Source organism: Callorhinus ursinus, unplaced genomic scaffold, assembly GCF_003265705.2.
Source record: "Callorhinus ursinus isolate GAN/ISIS: 27379988/994484 unplaced genomic scaffold, GSC_fseal_2.0 scaffold32, whole genome shotgun sequence".
Lineage (NCBI taxonomy): Eukaryota > Metazoa > Chordata > Mammalia > Carnivora > Otariidae > Callorhinus > Callorhinus ursinus.
In genome coordinates this window covers 12,906,564-12,933,425 of record NW_027397094.1, presented here as the reverse complement: position 1 = coordinate 12,933,425, position 26,862 = coordinate 12,906,564, and the positions used below count along the sequence as shown (strand labels likewise).

Sequence of the window (26,862 nt, the reverse complement as noted above, 5' to 3'; positions counted from 1 at the left end):
AGAGGTTATTACAAGGGTACTTGCCGAAACCTTTAGCTGGAGGCTCTAACTAGTCCAGGAGTCCGGGAAAGCCCTTCTGCTTAAGTGATGATGAACTTGAGACCCTTTGGAAGACTGGAAATTGGACCAAAGGTATGTATGCTTTTGCCTGGACTGGGGTGGAGGAGGGAGAGGAGTGTGGAGATGCATTATGTACCAAAGCAAATAATTGAGATTTACACAGAATAACACAGAAAGCTTCTCCTTATGCACTGCAAACATTCTCATTCTTCTAGTTCTAAAACGTTGCCAGTGAACCTCAGCTGTTAGAAGTAGATCCTGAGCCGCAGGTGTGTTGGAGCAAAAGAGACTTGTCCAAGGCCACACAGATGACATGAGGCCTAGCACTCCACTCTCTTGAAAACTTGAACAGACTACATGGCCATTAGATTAAGACTCCTAGGGGCACCTGGGTGGCTCAGTTGGTTAAGCATCTGCCTTCGGCATGGGTCATGATCTCGGGATCCTGGGATCAAGCCCAGCATCAGGCTCCCTGTTCAGCAAGGAGCCTGCTTCTCCCTCTGTGCCTCCCCCTGGCTCATTCTTTCTCTCCCTCTCTCTCTCACCCCCAGATAAATAAAATCTTAAGAAAAAAAAATAGATTTCAACTTCTGAATGAACAAAGAACTATCCCTGTGTTGTGCACAGTAAACATGAGGTAAATGTTCAGGTCACTCCTATGAGGTACAATATACCAGGCAACACGTTTATAGAAAGCCCAGTTACAGCAACATTTGCGTCTTTTTATCCCTTAACCACTCTACATTTTAAAACACCTGTTGTAAAACATAAGCATAGAATCCTGAAATAGAAACAGCCTGGAATCCCCACACTTGTTTGTGAGTCAAATCATTAGTGAGCTGTGGAATACCCTTAGTGGATCATAACCAGTGTTTTTAATAAAATAGAATTTAAAATATCAGAAAGCAGGGCATCTGGCTCTTGGTTTCAGCTCAGGTCACAATCTCAGGGTCCTGGGATCAAGCCCCGCATCAGGCTCCCCACTCAACAGGGAGAGTGCTTGAGATTCTCTCTCCCTCTCCCTCTGTCCCTCCCCCTGCTCACGCACTCACACGTGCTCTCTCTCAAATAAATAAATCTTTAAAAATATACTAGAAAGCAACATGTGTAGTAAGGACCAGTACACGTCAGTTAAATATATCCATGTTTGTACTGGTTCCAAAGTAAAGTTAAAGCTACTACAACAGATCGTAATAAAAAAGTATGAGAACACTGCTCTAGTCCATGTCCCTTATTTCACCAATCAAGATACTTAGATAAAGAGGTTGAGAGGCTTGTCCAACGTCATGCACACACACAGCCAGAGCTGGGTCAAGAACAAGATGCCCCTACACTCTAGTCCAGGGCTCTTTACACAAAAACCTGGAGACCAAAAGGAGCACTCTATGTTAAAGACTAAAGTTATACAAATTTATATAAATACTGTAAATTATACACAATATAATGGACACTAATATACACAAGAAAATTCTACACCATATATAGTCTCCATCTACAGTGACAGTCTATATAGGCAAAGCATCTTTATGTTAAGTTTAACTGGGAATACATGCAAAAATGCTCAAGATTATCAAGGAATAAGTATTTACTAAACTATACTTATGAAAAACTAGATTCTAAGCACCATAGGAGATGCTAAACATGAAATATCCAGTCTCTGGATATAGGAAAATAGAGCTCTGATTTCAACAATTTACATTTTAAAGAACCATTAGGTTTTCCTGGTGCTATGCCCAAAAGATTTTTTTAAATAATCAGTAATAACTCACTCAATCCCCTTATTCACCTGATACACATGGTATCATAGATTCTGCCTGCCTCAGATGAGCACCCATGGATTTCTCCCACCCCCTCCCTCCTAGGCACAGATGCAGCTTGGTAAGATTTGTGAGATGGGCAACAGCCATAGTATGAACTTGAACCCCAGGGGAATGCACTGATATTCTCTCCCCTTGTTGAACTTTATACTTCGTGACTTAATTACCATATTTTATCAGAAAATATCCTTTAAATGGGATTTTTTGAAGGACTGTTTCATTCTATTGCATGACGCTAATTTAAGAATCACAAGTTTTCCTGGGAGAGTGTTTTTTCAAATTAAAAAACAGAAATAAAAGTAGAAATCTGCTTGGACACAGTTTGCCAAGGACTTCAGTAACAAGTTTAATTACTGGTTAAGAAATCAAAGCAACATTTCATATAATATTCTTGGGTTATTACTACGCTGATGAAAGAAAATAAAAACCCAGAACTCCACTTTTCACAAGTTCAAGAGAAAGGGAAAAAAAATTAGAGGCCATTATATAACAGTGCTTAAAACCCTTTCTTCTTAGGGATTGGGATTCATATTAGATTAGTATTTCGACTCTGTCTAGGTCCAGTCAGTATTAAGGTGTGCGTGTATATAGATTTTTAAGTTACTCACTTTAGTCTCATCCCAAGTAATTCTCGAAATAACCATGTGAAGTGTTAATTACATATTTCTAACTTACACTAATATATAACCACTAACTTACACTAATACATAACCACTAAAATTCTAAGTGTTTACCCTAAGTCTAAAATCTATAAAACTATACATATATCAGAAAGCAACACGTGTAGTAAGGACCAGTGCACGTCAGTTAAATATATCATGTTTGTACTGGTCACAAAGTAAAGTTAAAAGTTAAAGCTACTACAACAGGGCGCCTGGGTGGCTCAGTTGGTTAAGCGACTGCCTTCGGCTCAGGTCATGATCCCAGAGTCCTGGGATCGAGTCCCGCATCGGGCTCCCCCTTCTCTGTGGGGAGCCTGCTTCTCCCTCTCCCTCTGCCTCTGCCTGCCACTCCCCCTGCTTGTGCTCACTCTGTCTCTATGTCAAATAAATAAATAAAATATTTAAAAAAAAAGCTACTACAACAGATCGTAATCAAAAGTATGAGAACACTGCTCAAGTCCATCAGCAGAAACGCAAAATCACTGGTGACTCATCTGCCTACATCTCAAAACAAAGGCTTCAAAGGTGCTATGACAATGTGAATAAACTGAACAGGTTTCCACATTTCACACGCACCATCCATAAAAAACTCTGAAACTCAATTCGTGGGTTTACCATATTTTTATTCCCAGTACTCAGTGGGAACGAAATAATCTTCGGGTGGTTACTTCTGTTTTTTCTGTTTCTTAGCTTGTCCAATTTTCTTTTGTCCTTTCTTTTTCTTCTTAATGATAACAGCTTTTTCTCCAATAAACAAACTTTTAGAAGGTCCTACATTTTTTGAAGCAAAATTAAGTCCCTGCTTAGGTTTACTGACATTCTTCAAACTGGGATTTGAGTTTGGTTTTAATTTTTCTTTATTAACAGAACGCATGACTCTGAGTTTTCTTCCCATCAGTTCAGAATTATTTAATTTCAGAGCAAGATGAACAGCATCTGTATTCTGCAATAAAAATCAATATATTAATTTCCACCAGAAAGTCCTCTACAAGGAAACTAGTAAAATTGTGACCTAAATGGGTTAGAGCAATTTTCAAGCTTGCCCATAGACAGAAACCCCTCCCATTTCCACCTCCACGAGATTTGATCCCCCGGGTTTCAGCAACCGTGCTTGAAGTATTGTTCTCATCATGCTCCTCAAGAAATCCGTCCCCCCCTCCCCCCGCCCCCGCCGGAAGCATTCAGCTGCCTGTCACAACCCAACAAGCTTCATTTTTCTCACTGTAAAAGGAGAGTTTTGGCCAATGACATTAGTCACATGCAATCTTTTAAACCAATCAACCTTGCCTCTCCCAGGCTCTTTCTGCAGAAGCCCCACTGTGTTAGCTGACTTGAGAGAAGGGAACAGTCTCTGAGACGTTGAACTAGATGCCTTGCGGGCCTCCGTTTAGATCCCAAATTCTATTACTCTTTTATTGCAATATAAAACCACTAAATGCTAACAATCCTGAATATTCACGAGATATTTGTTAAGGGGCTTCACAAACTTATCAAGTAATAGTAGACAGCAGAGAGATAGTAAGGTAACTCCAATGCAGTCACGATGGAAACAAAAGCTATCTGGTAATAAAACATAGCAAGAGTATTAAACATGGTCACATTTTTTGATGAGGGAACAGAAGGCAAGCTGAGGACAAAGCACAAGCTGACACTCTGCAACCCAACTCCCAGGTGGGATAAGTGTGACATTCCTCAGGTATTCCTGGTTGCCCTTAAACTAAGGGAGGGCAATCTACGGAATGGGAGAAGATATTTGCAAATGACATTTCAGATAAAGGGCTGGTATCCAAGATCTACAAAGAACTTATCAAACTCAACACCCAAAAAACAAATAATCCAGTCACAAAATGGGCAGAAGACATGAACAGACACTTCTCCAAAGAAGACATACAAATGGCTAACAGACACATGAAAAGTTGCTCAACATCTCTTGGCATTACGGAAATACAACCCAAACCACGATGAGATACCACCTCACACCAGTCAATTTTAGCCATTAGTCAGAATGGCTAAAATTAACAAGACAGGAAACGACAGATGTTGGAGAGGATGTGGAGAAAGGGGAACCCTCTTACACTGTTGGTGGGAATGGAAGCTGGTGCAGCCACTCTGGAAAACAGTATGGAGGTTCCTCAAGATGTTAAAAATAGAGCTACCCTACGACCCAGCAATTGCACTACTAGGTATTTACCCCAAAGATACAGATGTAGTGAAAAGACTGGGCACATGCACCCCAATGTTCATAGCAGCAATGTCCACAGTAGCCAAACTGTGGAAGGAGCCGAGAAGCCCTTCAACAGACGAATGGATAAAGAAGATGTGGTTCATATATACAATGGAATGTTACTCAGCCATCAGAAAGGATGAATACCCACCATTTGCATCAACATGGATGGAACTGGAGGGAATTATGCTAAGTGAAATAAGTCAGGCTGAGAAGGATAATTATCATATGGTTTCACTCTAGCACGGAGGACCACAGGGGAAGGGAGGGAAAACTGAACGGGAAGAAATCAAAGAGGGAGACAAACCATGAGAGACTCTGGACTCCAGGAAATAAAGTGAGGGTTACAGAGGGTGGGGGGGGGGAATGGGGTAACTGGGTGATGGGTATTAAGGAGGGCACATGTTGTGATGAGCACTGGGTGTTATACGCAACTAATGAATCGTTGAACACTACATCAAAAACTAATGATGTACTACTATATACTGGCTAACTGAACATAATAAAAAAATTACAATTTTAAAAAATTAAAAAAAAAACTAAGGGAAGGGAAAAACAAATGGTTAACTGACTGAGATCACAGTCCGGCAGGACATGAGTGTCCATCAGTTTACAAATGTCTTCGTTATTTACAAGATTAAAAGCATTCTTACCAATAGCCTAACTTCCAGAAGACCTATGGGCTCAATTTCCCAGAGCCCTAACATCACCCTCCCCTCCACAGTGATGTGGGAAACAGAGGCAAAAGGGAATGTAAATAAAATTAAATTTCTTTATAACCTGCAGCCTATTGACAAATACTTGAGATAGGCAAAGTAAAACATTCCTCCAGGGAACTCTCAACTATCTTTATGTTAATGTCTCACTGGAGGGAAAAACAAACTCCCTTAGCTTGACAATAGCCAGGCCTCCAGGATCCTGGGAGTCTTCTTTAGTGTCCTTTTGGACACCTTCCTTTGTCCCTACCTCCCTTAAACTCTCAAGTATATAATCAGCCACCCCTCACACTTAACAATGCAGCCCTTTCAACCTTCCTGTCCCATGCTTTCATACAATCACCTTTCTGCACCAAAGACATCTCAAGAATTCTTTCTTGGTCATCGGCTCTGGACCCCAATACCAACACTCCAAAAACTATGTCATTTGGCTGCCAACGTGAGGCTCAGTTTTTTCATCTGGACTCCCGAGCTTCAGAGCAAACTTGGTGAGTACTTTCTCTTCTCTCCCTTTACTCTCGTTTCAGGGGTTTTAAAGGAGTACGGTCTTACTGGAACACTCTCATGCTGATTGCTCAGGCTGCAATCCTCTAGCCCAGGGCTACTCTACCTGGAGGAGAAAGCCTGCCTTTTCACCAGAAGTTAGTACCCTGGCTGGAATGTTAGGAAGACCCAGAAACCTGATGCCTTCTCTTCATTCCTGTCCTCAAAGTCCTCTGTTTTGGGCACGGGACAGCCACCTAAGTGACTAGCACAGCTGCCAATCTTAAGACTCCCAGTGTGAGGTTTCCTCCTCATTGGTCTAATGTGAACCCCTCCCCATCTCTGGTCTAGCTAACTTCAGGCCAGAAGACCTCCACTGGGAGCCGGCCGAAACCAGTACCCGACTGAATTAAAACCCAACTGGGGACGGGTTTCCTAGAGAAGTTGGCTGTAAAGACTACATGTGTTGGAATGTCACTTAGATCATGATGGATTTCAATCTTTACTGTTTTCTGTCAATGTCCTCTACTAACTACTTAAATCACAAAATTGGTCAATTTCCCCTTGTAAAATTGGTTTTCTAGTGTTTTCCATGGGTTAAAAATGGTGAGTTCCTCATGGCCTTCACAGCGAGGCAAACTCAGTCCATACACTAGGCGTCCACCTATAGCCTAGGATGCCGTGGGGAGGCAAGGGGAACGCCAGTATCTCCTATGGGGCCTTTTACGGCCGGCCTGCCTTCATGACAAGGCAGGATGGTGATCAATAGCGATTTTCATTTGAGGGACGCCTCTGGTCGCTTTGATACCCAGAAACTCTGACATATCCTGGTGGGCCACCACCTGAGAGTCAGCCGAGGTGGGGGGCTGGGTTTGCAGGGTGTTTGTGCTTTGTCCTCAGCTTGCCTTCTGCTCCCTCATCATCTCAACCTAGTTAGTAATAGCCTATCGGGAATCTATCCTAAAGAAGTAATCAAAAACTGCAGGCAACTATTTGAAGAAAAAAACAACAACTACTTCAATTTCATTATTCAGGGGAAAAAAGAGAACACTGCAAATTTCCAACAGTTGGGAAACATTAGGGAAAAGACAGTATAAATTATTTTACATCGCTTGATGAAACATACTTACACGATAGAAACAACACAAAGCAGGTTGCAAAGTATGTTTATATGTTCACAGATAAAAGTTCAGCTATATAAAAGACACAGAAAAAACTGAAAGGAAATGTTTTAATGGGTGCTTGTAGAGGGAAGAAAAACTTAAGTGCCATCAGGTAGTATGTATATTCTAATAGTATGTATGTTCTAAAGGAATAGGCATGAAACACTGGGTAATAGACAAATGTAACCAATTCTGTACAAACACTAAAATTTTCCTTCTACCTGCATGAACAGTCAATTCTTTTCTCCATTTCATGGAAGGTGGAAATTCAGAGATTTAATACCTTAAATGTCCAATATCTAAAACATTATTTAATGACATTAATATGGAGAAAAAGGGAACTAGCATGGCTTTTGGTGAGGTGCAATTACAGGAGCAATACTCTATTATGGCAGGGTAGGAGTTTAGGTTTCTGAAGATGGAATCTGAAGGTGACGGTGACAGTTCTGTGTGAGTGATGAAAGAGCAGTGACAGCCTGCCCAGCGCATTTCAGAGGACAGTGACAACGCACCAGTCTCCCATACCTCAAAGAGCACATAGCCAAACCCTCTGCCGATTCCAGTCGCTCGGTCTCTCACAATCCTTACTGCTACAATACTCCCACAGTCCAAAAAGTGCTCCTCAACCACAGATTCTTCAACTTCTAAAAACAAATTCAACCAAAGTGCAAGTAAGGACAAGATCGCCTTAGAAAAAGCTGGAGATGTTAAGTAATATAGCAAGTTAATATAATATAGTTAATAGAGCAAGCCCCATGAAAATCAGTCAAGTTAATATTCTATGCTTTTTCATGTTAATCTTAAAGCAAAACATTAAGTTACTACTCAGTTGTTATTTTCCTGTTATTTTAATGATAAATGGGTACTTTATTCGTTTAAACAAACTTACTGTACGGGAGATTCCCCACAAATACTGATCTCTTGTCCCTCTGAAACACAAAGAGGGTTAATAAAAATCACTGGAGCAGAAAATGGAAGTCATCCTAAAATCCACTCTTTCCCTTACCCCACGTATCTGACGGGTCTCCATCTCCTGATCTGACTACACACTAGTCCCCTGTTTGATTGTTTCTTCCGTCTTCCTCCCTGAAAGTGAGTGAGCACCAGAGGAAGTAGTTTTTTGTTCACAGCTAGCTCTTAACACATGGCCGTGCTCAAGAAGGGCATGCTAGATGGGCAAACTCTCTCTGTACCGGGCCAGACAGCAAGTATGTTAGCCTTTGCCGGCCATGTTCTAACTACCCCCCTCTGCCCGTCATGGCACATTAACACCTAACCTAATGGGTATGGCTGTGTGCTAATAAGACTTTATTTAAATAACACAGGCAGCAGATGGATCTGGCCCTCAGGATGGGTCAACGATCAAAGCCAGAGAGGTTTACCAGGCCTTCGTCATTTCTCAACTAGGTCACTCTGAGACCCAACTCTCTGATTCTGTGGTGAACTCTTACAACGCAGCCTTTATGCACTGTGAGAGACCTTTGTAAACTGCAAATCTGCATTTAAACCTGTGGGATTGCTCCTGGACAAAATCCACCCTCCTCAACATGGCAGCCCACAGTCTTCATGATTTGGCCTCTCTTAGTTCTCCAACAACAGCAACTCTTAACTGCCGCTCCTCCTCACACTCCACCTGCTCATAATTGTATCAAGCTCTTGCTGTTCCCTAAGCAAATTAAGTTTTTGGCCCCCACCACATATACTGTTTAAAATTTCTTGGGCCTAGGTAACACTGACTCATCTTTCAAGTCTGACAGAGCACCTGTTCTCCTGAAAGCCCTCCCAAGAAGTCCCTGCTTGCTGGCACGTCCCCAAGTGTCCCATTCCTAAGCTGACAAAGCATCCCGTGTATTGGTCATAAAATAGTGTCACAACCAGCCCATCTGTCTTCACCTTTGTACCGTGAACCTCTAGAGAACTGAGACACCATAGATACACACACACACACACACACACACACACACACACACACACACACACACACACACACACACACACACATCTCCGCACTGCATGCCTGACACAGGGTAGGGACTCAAAAACTGTTTAAAGAGCAACTGAACTTTCTCAATCTCAGTATATGAAATAAGGTGTTGGCCCTGATGATCTCCAACATCCCTTGCAGGCTACCTCTGATTACTTGATTTGGGGGTGGGGGTGGGAGAACCGTGTTCTCAGAAGCTGTTGACTAAGGTCCTTGTACCACTCTGGGCACCAACACTGTGACCACACAGGGCAAAAGTGTCTCCTTCTCCGCTTCCCTCACATTCACTGCTGATTCCACTCCTCTCCTAGCAAAAGCTCAGAAGAAAACGTTTCTCTCTCTGAGACTGTAGTTAAGTTCTTTAAACAACTCAAGTACTACTTACAGATGAAGTCTCAGATGCAAGATCAACTCTAATACGAAATCCATCTGCAATTTGGGCACCATTTCTGTATTAGAAATATGAAGGGGGAAGATGGCTGTTAAAAATGAGCACCAAATATTAACTGTAAATATTCACTCTAAAGTCAAACCAAAGAATAAAGCATGTACTCATACATACTTAAAGGCAATCATTCTGTTCAAATCTCAAATAAGTAAAATTACCTTTTCAATGCTTTTGCAGCAGCGCTCTCATCCTTAAACACAACATAAGCATTAATATTTTTCTGATCAGGATGAATTTTACGTCTATACAACAACAAAAAAAGACAATATAAAATCTGTTAATCTCAAAGTCACTGAAACAATACAGCTTGTTCCCTACTCACTCTCAATCAACACATATGACAAGAATTCCTGGGGGAAGCTTCATCTCTCTTAATAAACCTTCGGTAACAACTCAAAAAATAACAACTTTTTACATGTCACCTGTGCCTTATTAGTCATCACTATGAGAGAGCAAGCAGGACCTCCGTGCCATGCTACAAGGCTAGAAACGAGAACCTTAGCTGTAGCTCTGTGTGTGTGTATATATAGATAGATAGATAGATAGATGTGACAGCCAACTTGATTTGTCCTTTTTACTGTAAAATAAAAGCTACACAAACCTGTACAGCTTAGAGAAATATTAAAGACCAATACCCTTGCAGCCACTGCCCATCCCAAAGCCTCTGTCTGTGCCTCCCCTCCTCCAAAGGTAACCACCACCCCCACTTGTACAGAAATTTCCTTGAGTGTCTATACAGTTTTATCATTCAAATGTGTATTCCTTTTTACTTTATTTTTATTTATTTGAGAGAGAGAGGAGCAGGAGGAGGGGCAGAGGGTGAGAAGCAGACTCCCTACTGAGTGGGGAGCCTGACATGGGGCTCGATCCCAGGGCTCAGAGATCATGACCTGAGCCAAAACCAAGAGTCAGACACTCAACCGACTGAGCCACCTAGGCACCCCTGCAGGATTCTCCTTTTCTCTCTCTACCTTACTGTTCAACCTATCAAATATTCCAAAGCCTGGACTTTGTGGAGTGAAAGCCCACAGTATGGTTCAACATGTACCTCTGTCCTCCCTATTTCTTGGCAAATTGGCAGCCAGATCCAGAGGTGTGATCGGACTCAGACTGGACCCCTTTGTCAGGACTGGAGGTAGGGCTGTGTTTTCAATAGGAAGCATGCTATGACTGGTTTTCACTCTTTTTTAATGACTGCAGCTATTGCTGCTCAATGCCTACACCCACTAATTCACTAGGTTTGCAAAATGGTCATGTAATTTAGATGTGAACAATCAGCAAAAAGGGCCTAGTAATGACCACAGATTCTTCTCTGAAGACATGAACCTATTGTCTTTGAAGTAGCAAAAATGCTAATAAACAAATGAGTACCATCCAAAAACATACTAAGAAACGTCAGAGCATTTCTCATGGCAGTTCTATAATTATATGCTACACTATCTGATAGTTTTATATTGATAAAACCAGCTATGGTTTATTGAATGCCTAATATAATACTGGCACCATGTTAGACATTTTATGTATTTTATTTAATCTCACATCTCTGACATGGGTGTTACTTTTCTGATTTTATGGATAAGGAAGCTGAGACTCAGAGAAGTGCCATGATCACAAGGCAAGGAGTGGCCAGCCTACGACTTAAACCAAGCCTAGCTGACTCGAGAGAGCCCCTCCTCGGGTCCTGCAACACAGAGCTGCTGACAACATCCTCATCAGCACGTCCTAGGGCAAGCCTAGTGTTGTAATGTTTGCATCCCCCCCAAACTCATATGTTGAAATCCATTTAATGTCCAACGTGATGGTAATAGAAGGTGAGGCCTTTGGGCGTCGCTGAGGTCATGAGGGTGGAGTCCTCATGAACAGGAACAGGGCTCTTAAACAAAAAGAGAGACCCCACAGAGCTCCTAGCCCCTGTTTATCTTACTGTTTAACCTACAAAACGCGAGGGCACCGTGACAAGGCCCTGGCTAGGAGTCAGGAAGCTGACCCTCACAGGAGGGCAGCCAGGCTGGATCCTATTCTGCCTCCCCAGCCTCTGAAACTGAGAAATTTCTATTGTTTGTAAAAGCCATCCAGGCTGTGGCACTTTGTTATAGCAGCCCGCCATGGACTATGACAAACCCCAAGACAAACTGAATGGAAAGTGACTTTACAAACTCTTAATTGTACTGTTACTTGACGATCAAAGCCCCGCGCTGAGCACAGGGAATGAAGAGGTCAAGAATGCAGTGCTGTTCGTTTCTTGTGGAGAGAACATGTTTTGTATCAAGCTTGATGGATGATTTAAAAACACTAATGGCATCTCGAGTTCTACTTCTACCTAGAAGGTAGAAAGCCAGGAATACCATCATTCCCACCCAAACAGTCTTAAGCCAGACAGCCTACAACACGGTAACTTTTGCTGAAGCCACCAGAGCTGAAGATGAAGGGAAACCAAGCAGCCTGAAAGCTAAGCAAAGACAGCCCCATCGGAGGAGACAGCAGGCAGCTCTGGCTCACAGGACAGGTGCCAGACAAGCCAGCTGGACCGATTTCAGCTAGGACTTAAAAATTGCTAAAGCCTAGTGTGGGCTAGGCCTGAAAGGGAATCTCTATAGAGGCCGCAAACACAGGGGTGCATGCCCACTAGCAGGCTCTGCTCCACTGACCTCTGCCGGTGTCCCCGGGAATGACCGAGGGCAGGCCTAAGCCCAAAAGCATCCATGGGGGTATGGGCTGGAGAAGAGAAGGGCCAAGGCTAGTGTGGGAAGGGCACAAAACCCCACCTGGATTCTTCTCCCTATAGAGAGGGCTAAGCTGCTGGGGCAGAGGCAGCAAAGTCTGTTACCCCCAGGGCACAGGGAATACCCTTGTGGCCAGAGGAAGGGAGGCCTCCTATCACAGGGCAAGGAGTAGGAAATGTTCTCCAGCACAAGACCCACCAAAGGCACAAGGCAGAGTGTGGCTGCCATGGGAGGGAGGGCCGGTTGGGTGCATGGATACACAGATAGACAGGGCCTGTCCGCATCTGAGGCTGAACCAGGACAGCAGAGAACCCCACTGCCCTCGGCCAGACCACCAAAAAAAAAAAAAAAAAAAAAAAGCACTCTCCACATTGGATCTTCAGTAAAATTTAAAACTTTGGCTCTTTAAAAGACACCTTTAAATAAGTTAGCCACAGACTGGGGCAAAAATCCAAAACATATATATCAGAAAAAGGGTCTTACATCCACAATAAAGAACTCTACACAACTCAATAATAAGCCAGGGTTCCTGGGTGGCTCAGTTGGTTAAGAAGCATCGACTCTTGATTTCCGCTCAGGTCATGATCTCAGGGTTGTGAAATTGAGCCCTGTATTGGGCTCCATATGTGGAGCCCGCTTAAGATTCTCCGTGTCCCTTTCCCTCTGACCCTCCCCACTCTCTCTAAAAAAAAAAAAAAAAAAAAGACAAGCCACCAGAAAATAGGCAAAATTTCTGACCTGACACTTCTCCAAAGAACAGATACAAATAGCCAATAAGCAAGTGAAAAGACACTCGGTATCTTCACTCATCAGCAAAACAGAAACTGAAACCACATGACAAACCTTTTGAATGGCTAAAATTAAGTGACTGACAACATCAAGTGTTGATGAGGATGTGAAGCAACTGGAGTTCTCACACAGCTGGTGGAATATGAAATGATGCGACCACTTTGGAAATTAATTTGGCAGCTTCTTAGAAAATTGACATCTACCCACCACAAGACCCAGCAATCCCACATCTCCAAATACTTTAGCAAGAAAAATAATTTGTACACCAATGTTTTTAGAACCTTTGTGATAACCCCAACCCAGAAATAACCTGAATATTCATCAAACTGGTCAATGGATGAACACATTTTGGTACAGCCACACCATGGAATACTACTGGGCAATAAAAAAAAAAAAGAACAAGCCACTGAACAGCCAACACTATGAGCAAATCTCAAAATCATCACGCTGAGCAAAAAAAGTAGCTAATAGAGTAACTCCTGCATGATGAGTCCATTTACATAAAATTCTAGAAAATGCACACTAACAACAGAGACAGGGAGCAGGTCAGGGGTTGCCTGAGGACAGGTGGGGATGATGATACCCAGAGCGATGAAGTATTCAGTATCTTTTTTTTTTTAAGATTTTATTTATTTATTTGAGAGAGAGAGAGAGAGCACGAGTGGAGGGGAGGGGCAGAGGAAGAAGCAGACTACCCACTAAGCAAGGAAACTGATGCGGGGCTCAATCCCAGGACCCTGGGATCATGACCCAAGCCAAAGGCAGCCACTCAACTGACTGAGCCACCCAGGTCCCCAGTATTCAGTATGTTCATGAGCACATACATATGCTAAAATCATAAAATTTTACATTTCAAATATATGCAGTTTATTGAAGGTAAGTTATACCTTAATAAAGTAGAAACAAGGCTAAAAGAATTGACTATATGAAAAAGCAAAATAAGTTTTACATGGCAAAATCCTCCAAGCAAAAAAGCAACTGAAAATAAGGAAAAATATTTGCTAACTCAAATCACTAGAGCTAATTTCCTTAACATCCCACAGATCAATGAGAAACAATTCAACAACAAAAACCTGGGCAAATGATAGTAATAATTCAGATAAAAGGAAGCACAAAAGACTCCTGAATATATGAAAAGATGCTCGCTCGTAAGAGAAATGGAAATTACAAATACCATTTTTCACCTACCACTGAAAAGCTCAAAAACATACATTTATAAAGGTGTAGGAATACATATAGACTACCATCTCTGGGATAGCAGTCAAAATTACAAATGCAAATACCCTTTTGACCAAACATTTCCACTACTAGAAGTTTATCCTACAGGTAATTCTCACATGTACAAAATTACACATGAACAAGGTTATTCACTCAAGCATTATTTGTAATGGCCACAAGACTGGAAAAACAGCTCAATATCCATGAGTGGAGAGTTTGTTGACACAAGCTATCGTATACCTTACAGAATACTGAGATGCTCTAAAAAAGAATAGGGAAGCAATTTTTACACTGATAAACAGATCTCCAGTTTATAGTAAGCGGAAAAAAAGGAAATGTGGAGTACACATATTGAATACCACCGCATCGAAAGTTATGTGTGGGGGGAACGTACGTATTTGTGTATCAACTTGTAAATGCATAAAATGTCTCTAGGAGGTTATACAAAAAAGTAAAAATAGCAGCTGCCTGGGGCCAGAAATTGGATGACTAGGGAAAAAGGTCTAGGAGAGAAACTTTCCATTCCATACACTTTTTTTTTTTTTTTTTAAGTAGGCTCCATTCCCAGTGTAGAGCCCAACACAGGGCTTGAACTCACAACCCTGAGATGAAGACCTGAGCTGAGATCAAGAGTTGGACGCTTAACTGACTGAGCCACCCAGGCGCCCCCAAAGTATATTATTATCTTTTATCTAATATATCTATATATAGATGTAATCTGGGTACCTATTAATATAACTATCTAATAGATACACCTCTGCTTGTAAAATCTATTATTTCATGTCCTAGTTAGAAAAAAAACCCAAGATTAGAGATTAATAGGAAATCCTGCATAGAACTGAAAGTAAATGAGAAATAAAGGTTGTACACTTTAAACTTACATGTTATATGTCAATTATATTTCAATTTTTAAGATTAATGAGAAGTAAAGAAACATGAATGTCTCATCCTTGGCACCAGGTGGATATGAACCACAAATATGAACCACAAAGAATATGAACCACAAAGCCACACTACCAGCATGGTCCCCAAACCTTCAGAGAGCTTTAAGTGGTCTTGGGCTGGTGGCACCCCCCAGGTGACTGAAGCAAACTTGAGTCCTCTCTGGAAAAACCTGACCAGCCAATAGCAACCATGGGGGGCATCCTGATCTTCAGATGCATTCTGACTTCAAAATGTTAAGATATGGGAAAATGTGTGCCTTAGAATTGATAAAATACGGTATTTAAGACTTACCCTGGAATATCTGAGCACAAAACTCTTATTCTTTTCCAAACACTATGCTCGATTAAACATCCTTGAAATTTCTCATGGCACATTTTCTAGTAAGTTATTTTATGATACTTTCTGTGACTCTACTATTTTTGTTAAGGCTTAAAGACAAACATCTGACAAGTTTACATGCTATTACAAACATAAGAAAATGGTCAAGTATGATGTCTTACCCAAATACAAAAATCCATGAAAACATGATCTCAACTTTTAACCAAAATGAAAGAGAGTTTTAAACTACTCCCTTTCTGTAATTATAAACTTACTTTATTGCTGCCAACTTTTTGGACAAAGTTCCCTCTGCTGGAATCTTTTAAGAGAAAAAAAAAAAGTATTAAAGAAAATTCATTATTTGAAATATTACTTCAAATTAGTTGTATTTTAATTAATGGAATTCTAAATACCTTATTCTGATGTGATATGATTAAAAACATTCAAGGGAAATGAATGAAATGAAAATGAACCTGAGCCCCGTCCTAACGTTGTATGAATGGGATCTGGCAGCTTAGGACAAAATTTTCCAATGCTATAGGACCATATTCAGATTTCTCAGGCACTAACTCTCCATCCAGGTGGAAGTAAACATATGTGCCCTCAAACTGTGTCAGATGACTCAAAGGAGTCTCCGGTCATGAGGGGACACTGATGTTGAAAACACACATGAAAAATATAAGGAAAACTTTTATAAAATAAGCTTGGAAAAAGGCAACATTTCTAAATATTTTATTGTAAATCCTGTAGGATTTTAAATATGTTGAATTAAATTGGTAAATAATGTAAAGACATATTACCCATGTGACATCCATGTCTAAGAGTTGATATATGCCAGCTGGCAAAAACAACAACAACATGGTATCTTTAATCGGGCAAATAAGGGAACCCCCCTTACATTCAAGCTCACTTTATTTTCAGTCATATACAGTATTCCTTTAGCTACTTAACAGTGAAGGGGGGAGGGAGGGACAACTTTATGGAGGAGATGGAGACTCAAGTCAACAACTGTGACTGTCAGCAACGTGCCAGTACACTCAGGTACCGAGAAGACCAAGGGGAAAAGATACAGACCCTGCAAGTTCACCGACCAGGACCACCTATGAATGTCAATTTAATTTAGGGCAGTAACTATAAATCTCCTCTGGAAATCTTTCTTAGTCATCCGATATGTAGCAAAATTAGGAAATTCTCAGTTTGTCCTGTTCAGACTGCTAACATATAGTCAACTGGACAGTTTAACAGTACAAGACATGAGAAATGGCCCAGTGAATAATCAAGAGGTGAATGACAGTCATCAAAACACATTTACTGGGTGCCTTCTAGAGGCCTGCAAACATCTAGATCCTGTTATTGAAGATACAAATGAGTACGTATAACATAAGGCCATAAGGTACAAGAATAATTTAGAGGGAAAAAAATACCACTTGATGGTATAAAGTATCAGAAAAACTTGAATAAGTGACTTTTTATTAAATTTATTATTTTTTAAAAAGATTTATTTATCTGAGGGAGCATGCACGTACATGCACGCAGAAGCGGGGGCGGGAGAAGAGAGGGAGAGGGAGAGAGAATCCCAAGTGGACTCCATGCAGAGCCCAACGCAGGGCTCAGTCCCACAACCCTGAGATCATGACCTGAGCTGAAATCAAGAATCGGATGTTTAACTGACTGAGCCACCCAGGCACCCCTTGACATTTTTTTTTTTTAAGATTTTATTTATTTATTTGACAGAGAGAGAGAGACAGCGAGAGAGGGAACACAAGCAGGGGGAGTGGGAGAGGGAGAAGCAGGCTTCCCGCGGAGCAGGGAGCCCGACACGGGGCTCGATCCCAGGACGCTGGGACCATGACCTGAGCCGAAGGCAGTTGCTTAACCAACTGAGCCACCCAGGCGCCCCTGCCCCTTGACATTTTAATTGCCTGCAGAAACGCAGACAGCACCCTACTAGGCAAAATGAGACTTCCAAGGAGAATTCCCAACAAACAAACGAACTGAGCAAAAGGACAGGCGTGACAAAGGCCAAGTGCATGATCAGCACCGAGGGAAGCTCTGCGGCTGCAGGAGAGCGACATGTGGAGGCACAAAGGGCCTCGGGACGAGGCTGTGACGAGTGTCAGGCTGAGAACCAGGACAGATTTCACTCACAGCAAGAAAAATGTGAGCGTTTTAGGCAATTCCATGTATGTTTAATGTGCACAACATACAGGTACTGGTGATCCAGGGATGAGCAAGACAAACAGGTATTTGCAATCACGGCTTTCAGTCAGGTGGGGCGCACAAACGACGTAGCAATTACGGAACAGTATCATAAGGACTATGATGAAGTACAGGGTGCTGGAGAGTACACAGCAGGGTCAACACACAAACCAGTAATCCAGGGACAGGGAAGAATCTGGCGAGGCTCCCCAAAGGTAAACTAGGCCAAGGTGTGTGTGTGTGTGCACACACACGTGTGGTGTGGTGTCTATATGTGTAATGATCATGAGTTCCATTAAGAATTTGTAGGCAAATTAAGTTGACAGTCGGTGTGCTGAACAGAGGTAGACCGAATGTAGGAACCATAACAAGCCTCTGCAACTCTTCTGGCAAGAGGTAATGAGAACTTTGGTGGAACAATGCAGAAAGAAAGGAAGGACTCCTCTTGGGAAAAAAACCACAGCTAAAACATAGGCAGGGATACCAGCAATAGGCTGGGTGGGCCAAAGAACAGTCCCAGGCACTGAAGAGGCTTGCAGCCCGGGTGGCACGAACTCATATAGCACATCAGCACACAGCACGGGATGGGGCCGCGGAGAAGTGGACGTGAGCAGAGGGGTGCTGAAGACAGCCAAGTGGATGTATCAGGGAACGTTCTGATACGGGGAAACGGGGCTCTGAAAGGCAGACAAAATATATATGAAAAAAGTGAGTGAGAAACAAATACCATGACAAAAATTATGGTGACCGTGCCAAAACCTTGGGAAATGTCTACTTTTAAGATTTAGTTTAGAGAACGAGAGCTCACACACAGGGGCCAAGTGTGCAGCGGGGCAGAGGGAGAAGGACGGGGAGTCTGAAGCAGACTCCGTGCTGAGTGAGGGGCCCGGCTCAGGGCTCGATCTCATGACCCTGAGATCGCCACCTGAGGCGAAACCAAGAGAGTCCTACAATTAACTGATCGCACCACCCAGGCACCCTGGGAAATGTCTACTTTTAGAGAAGTGAGCAGTTTTGCCCTCTGGGAACATTTAGCAATGAATGGAGAAACCTGCGGTGGTTACAGCTGGGGTGGGGAGGGTGCTACCGGCCTCTAGTGGGTAGAGGCCAGAGATGCTGCTAAACATCCTCTAATGCACAGAGCAGCCTCCAACAACAATGAATTATCTGGCACAAAACATCCATAGTATCAAGGCTCAGAAACCCCATTTTATTTTATTTTAAAGATTTTATTTGTTTGACAGAGAGAGAGAGACAGTGAGAGAGGGAACACAAGCAGGGGGAGTGGGAGAGGGAGAAGCGGGCTCCCTGATGCGGGGCTCGATCCCAGGACCCTGGGATCATGACCTGAGCTGAAGGCAGACGCTGAACGACTGAGCCACCCAGGCGCCCCTGAGAAACCTCATTTTAGAGAATCACATGAGAAAGAACAGTTAGAAACAAGGAATAAACATTTCTTATATTTTAATATGCATTAATTACATTTAAAAAATATGAATGAGAAAAAAAATGATGCTATTTCATACTTCAAGGAGCATGGCTATAACTGGTCTACAGAGTGCTCAGTGAGTGAAATCAGATACCATCTATTTCTATAAAGGTTTAGCATTAAATTGATTTATTTTTTTTTAAGATTTTATTTATTTGAGAGAGCGTGCGTGCAAACACAAGCAGGGGAAAGCAGGCAGAGGGAAAGGGAGAAGCAGACTCCCCAGTGAGCAGGGAGCCCAATCCGGGGCTCCATCCCAGGTCCCCGAGATTATGACCGGAGCCAAAGACAGATGCTTAACGACTGACCCACCCAGGCGCCCCTTGATTTTTTATTTTTTTTTTTAAACTTCATCTGCTGGGGCGCCTGAGTGGCTCAGTCAGTTAAACGTCTGACTCTTGATTAGGACTCAGGTCATGATCTCAGGGTCATGAGATCAAGCCCTGCATCTGGCCCCACGCTCAGCAGGAAGTCCTGCTTGGGATTCTCTCTCCCCGTCTCTCTATCCCTCCCCACTCGTGTGTGCACAAGCCCCCCCCGCCTCAAATAAATAAAATCTTTTAAAAAATTAAAATAAATAAAAACTTGGACTGCCTATGCTTAGAGTGTAAGTACTATTTGCAGTAGTCACACGAACTTCCTGTACTGAATGCCTAGGATTCTAGAAATGCTATTCAACATGTATTAATGTTTGTTTGGTTTTTTTTAAAGACTTTATTTATTTGTCAGAGAGAACACAAGCAGGGGGAGCAGAAGGGAGAGGGAGAAGCAGGCTCCCTGCTGAGCAAGGAGCCCGATGTGGGACTCGATCCAAAGACCCTGGGGATCATGACCTGAGCCAAAGGCAGATGCTTAACTGACTGAGCCACCCCGGCATCCCAACATGTATTGCTGTTCTGCAAACAAAAGTCACACATCCACCCTCCAACAACGATATCATTTCACTACGTGAACTCATTAAATTATGAACAGAGTCCAAGTGTCAGCACTATATACTAAGAGCACCTCTTCTCTTGGGCTGGATTTGAACCTGTTGATTCAAAAGGCTGTGCTTCTCCAACTCACTAATACCAACATGTTAATAAGTATGACTTAAAATGCAATACATTTTAAGATTCGCAATTTCAAGGTGGGGAGAACACATACCAGAGAACGAAATCGTACAGATTCTATTTGTCCATACTCTCTGAAAAATGACTTCAGCTTCTAAAACAAAAAAGTATATATATATACTTTAGTTTACTTTCAGAACATCAAATAAGTGTTATAAAAAGGAATCAAGTACACTGTCTGATAATCTTTTACTGCCAGGTTTTATTTTAAGAATATTTCAGGAATAGTTGACTATTCAGTTGGAAGACCAAAAAAAAATTCTACTGAAATTTAAACATATGTATGTTCATATAAACACAACTCAAGTTCTTGTTACTACCCATAAGGTACACAACATTTTTGTCTTTCAATCTTTTATAATCTTTACTACATATAAACGATAAAAGTAAAGGGCAGATTTCGGGTTTAGTGAATCCCACACAATGGAAGTTAGGATGTATTCTTTCATTTATACAACATTCACTGAACCTCTTACTACGCGCTAGGCACTATTTCCGGTCTACGTTCTAGTTACGTGTAACAGAAGAGACAGCTGGAAGAAAGAAAAAACCGGGACAGACACCACAATACTTCAAGTAAGATTTGCAGAAGCCTGAATTAGGGCAGTGACTACGGGAATGGAAAGAGGAGGGTGTATATTGGAATCAATCTCTAGAATGATCAACGTAGTCATTTATAATGAAATTCTATGTTAATAACTTATTAATTATGCACTTATTCAATAAAGGAAGAGTAAACAAAGTTATGTATTATTAACATCTCTGAATCTTTACAACATGCAGGTTACACACTTACCTTCTTGTTACATGTGACAGGCAAATTCCCAACAAACACAGTTCTCTCGTTCTTTAATCTCTCCTCTTCTTGGTTGATTTCAATTTTCTTTCTTTGATTTACAACTGTGTGATCTCCATCATCAGGTACTTTTTTATCTGCTACTTTAATACCAGATTGAGAATTACTCCTTTTTTGTTCCTGTTTTTGATGAATTTCTTCTTCTAAATCAGCACTTGCTAGAGCGTTTTCCCTTTATGCCAACAAAAAAAAAAAAAAAGAAAGAGAGCAAAAATAAAAGAAGAAATAAGAATCATGGAAGATGGAAGTCAGGCATAGTATTTGGCAAAGCAAAAGGATCAGAAATATTTCCCACCTGGGGTGCCTGGGTGGCTCAGTCAGTTAAGCATTGGATCCTTGATTTCTACTCAGGTCACAATCTCAGGGTCTTAGAGTTGGGAGGCTCTGTGCTGAGCATGGAGCCTGCCTAAGATTCTCCCTCTCCCTCTGAGCACACCCCCTCCCCAAGCTCACCTGATCTCCTAAAAAAAAAATTCCCACCTACTTCTGACTTTCCCAAATATAAATGTATGATTCATAAATATATCTAAATTTAAAAAGCAGTATTATCAAAAAGTGACTGGTATCTTTAGAAAACCCAAGATTAGAAAAAATCAAGCTCAATTTTTTGAAGATACGTTAAAACCGCCACGTAATAGCAGAGCAACCAAAGTTCATTTCAACAAAAGTTGGTACATTTAAAGCTCTTGGAGATTTAGTTTACACTCTATGAATGCCTAGGTTCATTCCCGGCTCTAGAACTCTAGGGGAACTGCAGGACTCCCAGGGGGTCTATAAAGGTTAATACAGGCTGCAAAATACTTCATAAAAGCAATCTGGCCAATAGGGAAAACCAGATTTCCTATTTATAATAGTTCTGTAATAACTAAAGGACTGCTTGTCAAAAGTACATTCTGAAATGGTGCACATGGATAAGTGAGATCTGAGCATCACTCCTAACAGAGAACTGGACCAGGACCTTTTTTTTTTTTTTTTTAAGTTTATTTGTTTTTAGTAATCTCTACACCTAGCATGGGGCTCAAAATCACAACCCCAAGATCAAGAGTCATATGCATTTCCAAACCCCTCTGGAAAACAGTATGGAGGTTCCTCAAACAGTTGAAATTAGAGCTACCATAGGATCCAGCAATTGCACTACTGGGTATTTACCCCAAAGATACAAATGTAGGGACCCGAAGGGGTACGTGCACCCCAATGTTTATAGCAGCAATGTCCACAATAGCCAAACTGTGGAAAGAGCCAAGATGTCCATCGACAGATGAATGGATAAAGAAGAAGTGGTATATATACACAATGGAATATTATGCAGCCATCAAAAGGAATGAGATCTTGCCATTTGCAACGACGTGGATGGAACTGGAGGGTGTTATGCTGAGTGAAATAAGTCAATCAGAGAAAGACATGTATCATATGACCTCACTGATATGAGGAATTCCTAATCTCAGGAACAAACTGAGGGTTGCTGGAGTGGTTGGGGGGTGGGAGGGATCGGGTGGCTGGGTGATGGACATTGGGGAAGATATGTGCTACAGTGAGCGCTGTGAATTGTGCAAGACTGTTGAATCACAGATCTGTACTTCTGAAACAAATAACGCAACATATTTTAAAAAAAAAAGAAAAAGAAGAAGATAGCAGGAGAGGAAGAATGAAGGGGAGTAAGTCAGAGAGGGAGACGAACCAGGAGAGATGATGGACTCTGAAAAACAAACTGAGGTTTCTGGAGGGGAGGAGGGTGGGGGGATGGGTTAGCCTGGTGATGGGTATTGAGGAGGGCACGTTCTGCATGGAGCACTGGGTGTTATGGACCTTGAGAGCTTGTTTGGAGGTTCTAGCAGGGGAGCGCAGCTACTCGTATACCCTTGACCGAAGAACGGTCCTCTCCTCTATCGGGGAAGGTCGTCCTCTTCGACCGAGCGCGCAGCTTCGGGAGGGACGCACATGGAGCGGTGAGGGAGGAAGGGGACACCCGCCTAGCCAGCCAGATCAGCCGAATCAACCCTGGCGATCAATGGGGTGACAGATGTCGCAGCCAGATCGCCCTCACATCCGAGCACTGGGTGTTATGAACAAACAATGAATCATGGAACAGTACACCAAAACAAATTATGTAATATATGGTGATTAACATAACAATAAAAAATTAAAAAAAAAAAAGAGTCACATGCACTTCCAAACAAGCCAGCCAGATGCCCCTGGACCGGGATGATAAGGAGGGGAGAGAATGGATAGTACCAGTCACGGGTAGTAAATGATACATTCACTCAGTAAATATTTACTGGGTTTCTACTCAGTTCCAGCCTCTGGGGATAGAAAGATGAAGAGACTATTAAAGGCCTTTCAATAGTCTAGCCTTTGAAGAGATAGGCAAAGTTCACAATAAAATGGGAACATGGTGTAGAAAAATAAAAGAAACAAGAAAGACTTCTCAGAGGAGGAAAGGCCGTGTCTGGCACATAGTGCTCAGTAAATTTTACCAATATTACTCTTCCACTAGATCCTAAGTTCCACTAAGGAGAGGGTTCGTGTTGAGTTTTTTGTCCACTATGGCATATAAAGTACCGAGCAGGAGTGAAGGGAACCAAGACAGAATGGTGAGGAAGGAACCAGGTCAAGAAGGACCGTGGCTGTTAATGCAAACGAGCTTACATCGTAACCCACGGAGAATAATGAGCCACTGAAGACTTTAGAGACTGACTAAAACAGATCATTTGGGCAGAGAGCAGAAGATAATTAGGAAGGGGGCAAAGCTGGATAAGGGAGATCAGTAAGGAGAGAGTTATAACTGCATGTATGTGAGAGGACAACAGACCAACTAGAGAAAGGGAGGGGTGGAAAGGGAGAGAAAGATTAAAGAGATTAATTAAAAGACTGCATCATCAGGACTTGGCAGCTAATTAGATACGCAGGGGAGAGAGAGTGTAAGATGACTCCCAAGTCACTGGCCTAGGCAACTGGAAAGCTGGTGGTACCACTCGTGCCGAGGAACAGGTTTGATGAAGATACACAGCTCAGTCTGAAGCATTCTGAACTTGAGGTGCAGCTGACTCTTGAACATGGGTTTGAACTCCACTTACAAGTGCATTTTTTTTTCCCAATAAATACGGTACAGGACTATGAATGTATTTTCTCTTCCTTGTGATTTTCTCAATAACATTTTTTCTCTAGTTTACTTTATTGTGAGTATACTATATATAACATATAAAATATGTGTTTATCGACTGTTCATGGTACTGGTACAGCTTACGGTCAACAGTAGGATATCAGTAGTTAAGTTCTGGGGGAGTCAAACTTATAGGTGGATTTTTGACTGTGTGGAGGTCGCTGCTCCTACCATTCCATTGTTCAAAGGTCAACTGCATATAGAAGATACGGGTGCAAATGCCAGCAGGCAAACAGATTCACAGGTCAAGAGATCAGGAGAGAAATCGGAATGATGCAGCCATGGGAATAAATGTGATTGCTCAGAATGAGTGGTAGAAAAAAGGCCAGAGAAGGTGACCAAACAGAATCCTGAGGAAAATCAACATTTACAGGGCAGTCAGAAAAAAAGGTACCCACAATAACAGAGAAGGCACAAAGAGACTCAGAAGAGATCGCTGTCAAAAAATCTAACAGCCGCAGAAAGAAAAGCAGCCATGTGAAATGCAAGAGAGGACTCACGAGACAGGCTTACCGTCTACTAAACATGGCAACTAGGCCAGGATGGCTCCACTGAGCACTGTTTCAGAAGTTGGACCAGATCGTAGAAAAACAAACACAACAAGCAAACAATCAGACTACAAGTTCATGGAAGATAAAACAGATCCAGAAAAGGAAGAGAACATAAGTATCACATTTTTCTCAAAGCCTGACGATGAAGGGAAGGACCAAGGGAAAGGTAGATAGCAAACAGGGAAGCATGACTATAGACAGGGTTTGGTTTTGTTGGATTTCTCTTTTTAGGATGAGAATCTTGAGCGTATTTGTACAGTAGACAGAGAAAAGACACAGGAAAGAGAAGAAAATGCCTATACCTGACGGCACAATCCTGAAGGAGGCAGAAGAGGTCTGTGGTATACACAGAACAGGTGACTGAATTAATCTCGGACAAAGAGGAAGACACCTTGCTCTAAGAGAAAGGGAAAGAAATTAAGGATGTGCATAAATACACTAAGCAGGAGGTTGGAAAAGTGGTGCTTAGTAACTGTTAGCAATTAATAGCTCTCTGACTAGGCAATATCACCTGGGGAGAGAGAAGCGAGAAATAAAGGGCTTGAAGAGAGTGGCTTCGCAGACTGAGGAAAGTTACCTGGGAACCTGTGATGTTACTTCTATTTGGATCTTGATCAAATAAACTATAAAGAAAACTTTTTTATAAGCTAATGGCAGAGATCTGATCTCTGACTTAGGAAGTTTAAGAAAACAAAATTCTTCTTCATGCTGCAATATTTACAGACTTAGATTACAGATCTCAGATTTGCTTCCACTTAATGAGGGAGCTATGAATGGGGTAAAGAGGAAACAAGACTGGCCAAGTATGAATAACCGTTGATGCTGGGTATACGAGGTTCTCCTCATCCTTTTCCAATTTTGAATATACATGAAATTTTCCATAATAAAAATTTTTTGGTAAAAATTAGAACTACGAAATGAGGAAAAAAAAGAATACTGCAGGTCCAAAAATCTTAATTTCTTTACCATCTAATTTAACATCAACTTAAGAGAATTCTACCAACCTGTGTGCCAACTTTTTGTCTGCATCAGAAAGTTTCTTCTTCGCTTTCGTTTTTTTTAAAGGTTCTTGCAAGAGTGGTCTCTGAATTTGGGATGTACTTTCTTCCTCCTCATCCCGTTTCCTTTTTTTGGTGGTCTCCTTTTAAAAATTGGAAGTTATGTTTGAGAACTCATCTTTTTCAATAATTTAGCTGTCTTTCTAAATTTGCAAATTTTCTCTCCCAATGCATGTCCAGTAATGAACGGTTACTTAAAATTAATCCTATCTGCCCCACTCTAGAAACCAAGCCCTGCGAGGTAAAAAGCCGTTCTAACGGGCCATTCGGAATAGAAGCCGGTGACTTACTTTCGGCACAGGCACATACACGGGTTGAGGCTGCGGCTCTAAAGAGCTGAAGAGGGACGCCAGCCGAGCTGTGCTGTCTCTGGAGGGCCGCTTGCCCTGGAACAAGCTGCTGGCGACTTGTCCAACCACATAGTCTCCTGTCAGATTCCCGCGAACGCCGTCGTCTGGGTCGTCTCTAGACACCGACGCCACAAACTCAGCCACGCCACGCCACGCCCCACCGTTTCGCCCGCCCGAGCTCCCGAACGCCCACCTTCGCCCGGGCAGACGTGCCATGCGCCACTCACCTTTCCTCCGCACCTCCCTTTTTCTTCCGTTTGTTCTTCCCTTCCAACGGCAGTCTCATTTCCAGGCTTCCTTAGACAGCGGCCGGCACGCGCGACCGCACTTCCGACTCCCGGCTACTTCCGCTCTCGGGCCACGCCCCTTCCGCTCTGGGCTGCGTGGGAGCCGGAGACACCCGGGGAATTGGGGCAGGGCTTCCGGCACCGGGTTGGACCTCGGGAGTGGAGGAAGTCTTTCGAGAGTACTTGAGGCCTTAAGTATAAGTAAGAATCAGCGAGACTGGGTGTGGGGCGTCAGTCCAAGTGGAGGGAA

General features: G+C 42.3%; 1 protein-coding gene across 5 annotated transcripts; it reads right to left on the bottom strand.

The window, feature by feature from the left end:
* Window positions 1–3,145: 3,145 nt before the first annotated feature.
* On the bottom strand, window positions 3,146–26,706 carry RBM34 (RNA binding motif protein 34). 5 transcript variants are annotated; one of them, XM_025850810.2, is made up of 11 exons: window positions 26,553–26,706; window positions 26,266–26,440; window positions 25,922–26,058; window positions 21,147–21,378; window positions 20,385–20,444; window positions 15,826–15,869; window positions 9,716–9,799; window positions 9,495–9,558; window positions 8,015–8,054; window positions 7,651–7,769; window positions 3,146–3,482 (listed from the first exon to the last, which is right to left on the bottom strand). In XM_025850810.2, exons 1-11 carry the CDS (start codon window positions 26,609–26,611, stop codon window positions 3,204–3,206), a joined length of 1,293 nt encoding a protein of 430 aa, XP_025706595.1. In that variant the 5' UTR covers window positions 26,612–26,706; the 3' UTR covers window positions 3,146–3,203. The 5 variants fall into 5 exon arrangements, with proteins under 5 accessions (XP_025706595.1, XP_073735135.1, XP_073735134.1 ...); XM_073879034.1 differs by lacking the exon at window positions 15,826–15,869 and having other exon boundaries at window positions 9,716–9,747; XM_073879033.1 differs by lacking the exon at window positions 20,385–20,444.
* Window positions 26,707–26,862: the final 156 nt, after the last annotated feature.

Bases quoted from the DNA above. Each gene is read 5' to 3' on its own strand.
- RBM34 (XM_025850810.2), bottom strand. From the start codon at position 26,611: ATGAGACTGCCGTTGGAAGGGAAGAACAAACGGAAGAAAAAGGGAGGT. The intron at 26,059-26,265 runs GTAAGTCACCGG...AATTTTTAAAAG, and splicing joins TGTATGTGCCTGTGCCGAAA to GAGACCACCAAAAAAAGGAA. The intron at 3,483-7,650 runs GTATGGGAGACT...TTTTTATTGCAG, and splicing joins TTGGCTATGTGCTCTTTGAG to AATACAGATGCTGTTCATCT.